Here is a 3454-nt window from a genome sequence, read left to right as displayed (position 1 = left end):
CTTTGTCCTTTCATTGTTTTTGTACTATCTATTTGTACACCATATTAAAAACATATTTTGTGCATCCTCAAAACCTCCGGTGGACCCTTCTGTTTTTTATTGTTTGAGCATTCCTCTTGCCTTTCCGAAAAACATGTTATTGGATTTGTTGTGCACTTTTGCTGTTGGCATACATGAGAAATAGCGATACCAGTTAGAGATAATTTTATTATGGTCAGTCATTGGATTGTGGAAACATTTCACTATGACAAAGTTATATACCTTTTCGATAATCATTTTAATGTTTTAATGGAAATGTACTGTTGTTGTTTGCTTGCTGGCAGAAACGAAAGAGTGGTTATCCCATCTCCTACTCTGTCAACATTGCAGTACTCCATTTAGAGTGAATTGTGGCTAAGAGAGCACCCAGATTACCGGTTATTGTTCAATTGCCATTATTAACACTTTGCTGTAAAATTGTACACCTTTACAAGATGTGACTCGTTTCGAGCTTGTGGATCTGCTATTTTTTAATTTGAATCCTGAAAGGTTAAAAGTTTTATTAACACTTTGCTGTAAAATGTCACACCTTTACAAGATGTGACACATTTCGAGCTTGTGAATCTGCTACTTTTGGTATTTTTGAATTTGAATCCTGAAAGGTTAACAGTTTTGCATTTGCACATATGAGGTTTCCACCTGACGATTTGTAAAGGTGACATCAAGGGACCACCCAGTGTACTCTGCAGCTAACCTGGAGCTTTTGAACTTTGTATCTTCTTGTGTAGTATGATCTAGTAGGGCGTTAATTTACGAAAACACAAATGTATTAGATAAGCGGTTTCTGCCCGGCAGCAACGAAGTGTAATCATTTACACCACTTGATTGTATTTGGCTGCGGAGTGGACCCAATGTGAAAACATTTTTTTTAGATTTTTCAAATAATTAAAAAAAATAGATAGATGTAGAAGCTTCATAACGCACTGTGAGCAGGTCTACTATTTTAGCCAATGCATAAATGGATAACCCCCCCCCCCACACACACACACACACACACACACACACACACACACACACACACACACACACACACACACACTTTTAGAACCATGTTCCACTAGTCTCCCCTGTCATTTAAACCAGTGGTTCTCAAACCTTTCATGTCGATTCTTTTTTATTTGTTTAGGAGACCCATCTGAAAAGTTTGTTCCAAGGAAAAAAGATTCAAAGATTTTCACACACTTTTAACGGAGGGGCCATATAAGTTATATAAGGGAGGGGGTGTAATCAGCACTGATTAGCTACACCTGGCCAACAGGGCACATCATGATCTGTGGATTCGTGTTACGTAACACTGCTGCTGCATATCATTATTTGCAATTATACTTTTTTTTTTTTAACTTTAAATTCCAACAGGGAAATGTTGCAAAAATAAATTCTAAAGTCTAAAACACCAGCCAGTCAGCTAATTGTCACAGAAAGTCTACGCATGATTCATGAACCCGTGTAGCCTACATCATTATGCACTGCACTAGTCTGCAGTCATTCGTTGTGAAGCACATGCAACAAACGGCACGCCCGGAGACCTCGATCGGGCTCTTCGCCATGTGTGCTTGCCTTGACGTCAGAAACTTAGGAGGGGCGCCCGCCTGCCGTTTGTGGTGCTGAAGGACCGTCTCTGTGCTGAGAGGAACACGTACGGCGAAATTGCTCTGCGTTATCCAGGCGTTTAATTATAGGCTACCACAGTACCACCACCATGTTTTTCTTTCGGTAGAGTCGGGTTTTCCGACCAGTGTCTAGCAAGAGAGTTAATATTGGACATGTTGCAGGTGTAGCGTGGTAATGCGATGGATTAGTCTACAGTAAATGTTGAGCAACATGGATTCACAGCATCGTCCCAGCATCCTGTTCGCTGCATTGGCTCTGAGCCTCTGTTATTCATCTGCCCTCGCTGACCGAAAATTTGGTAAGCATTTAATAATCAATGTGTGTTGCTTTGCATTGCTTAGTTTTTGTTGGCGTAAAAAAATTACCTGGCTATTTTCTATGAGTTTGTTTAAAATTACAACTGTCGCTGTCCGTGGTGCTAAAGCCGTTTTAAATAAATTGGCGACAGGTTATACGTACCAACTATATAGGCAATGATGTTTTCATTGAAACATGTTCTGTTTACCAAAGTTTTAAATGTTTACTGGTGAGTTTTTATGTCGTTTGCTGAAACAATTCGTCATCCATTCCATAGGCTACAGTTTACATAAGTTTTATGCTGTTTACTTTACATAATGGTATGGTTCGCAGGTTCAGGAGTTTTGATGATGTTACACACAGAAGGCACAAGACATTAGCAAAATGCTTTGAATTAGCTTTTCACTATCCTGGTCCGTGTATTCATTCATTTTTAGGCCTATAGCCTACTAGTTTATTACATAAAACAATACAGGTCGCTCCTGTTTGTAAATTACCCCTCCTGGAGTTTTTCCCCCCGGAGCCAAAGTGTGACTTATTCAGATTGACATCATTTCGATTTTTGTTTTTATTTATTGATTCATAGATTTTATTTGTGTGTGTGTGTGTGTGTGTGGGTGGGGGGGGGGGGTTGCATATAGCATACTGTATGGCCTTATTTCGTTTTCAGACTTGGCTTGAGTGTCCAGCATTATCGGTTTTGTTCTACTTACCCTGTCTTCAACACTATAGTGATGGCTAGCCTTTACAGTCTGCCAGAGATTGTTTGATCGATTCTGAAATGTCAGAACTGATTAAATCATCGTTGTCGGTTTAAGTTGAGGCTTCTGTGATGGTGCTGTATAGACTTTGATGCATGTACACTATCAGTGTTGGGCAGTAGCTAGCTACAAGTAGCGAAGCTACATAGCTTAACTACATTTATCAGTAGCTTGACGGTAGCTTCACTCCTTTTGAACCAAGTAGCGTTTTTTGTAGTGTAGCTATTTTTAGACCCAAGTAGTGACGTAGCTTTCAACAAAAGCTATACGTTACAAATTGACTGTTAAATAAAGTTTTGTGGGGAAAAAAATCCCTGGAAAAAAATCCATGATTGGTTGGTTTAGATAAGAAGAGTCTGACACAGTTATGTTGTTAAGCAGCAAGAGGATCCCACGCAGCAGCTGTCCTTTTATCTCTAGCACAACACAATGAATTACTCACCTAATGCTGCCTGCAGGTTCCATGTTTAATTCCAGCGTGTGTAACCTATAGGCTACATTATTGTCTAAGTGAAAGTTTTCATATTGTAAATTTGATCGCTAACGTGGTTTAGCGACTATAGTACTTTGACAGCTCATTCATCGTAGCTTGTTTACAAGTCAAACAGACTTCTTGTGCAGAAACTGCCCCATCAAAATAAGAGCCACTTGTATTGATTAGTCAACACTAGTTTTATTTCTAAGTCTACTACAGGACATTAACATCTCATTTAAGTGCCTGTCAGCATTCTCTCAATCTGAGTATC

At 39.3% G+C, this 3454-nt stretch overlaps 1 protein-coding gene across 1 annotated transcript in view; it reads left to right on the top strand.

Moving 5' to 3' along the window:
- Positions 1 to 1860: 1860 nt before the first annotated feature.
- ptprn2 (protein tyrosine phosphatase receptor type N2) overlaps positions 1861 to 3454 on the top strand; it is a gene marked incomplete at its 5' end in the record, with an annotated part of 201475 nt that continues 199881 nt past the window's right edge. Inside the window, one exon of the mRNA XM_083777727.1 lies at positions 1861 to 1948. Within this exon, the coding sequence (XP_083633853.1) occupies positions 1861 to 1948 (88 nt within the window). The remainder of the gene's footprint in view (positions 1949 to 3454) is intronic.

Source organism: Protomyctophum parallelum, assembly GCF_964188405.1.
Source record: "Protomyctophum parallelum genome assembly, chromosome: 12".
Lineage (NCBI taxonomy): Eukaryota > Metazoa > Chordata > Actinopteri > Myctophiformes > Myctophidae > Protomyctophum > Protomyctophum parallelum.
This window is presented reverse-complemented; position numbering and strand designations above follow the sequence as displayed.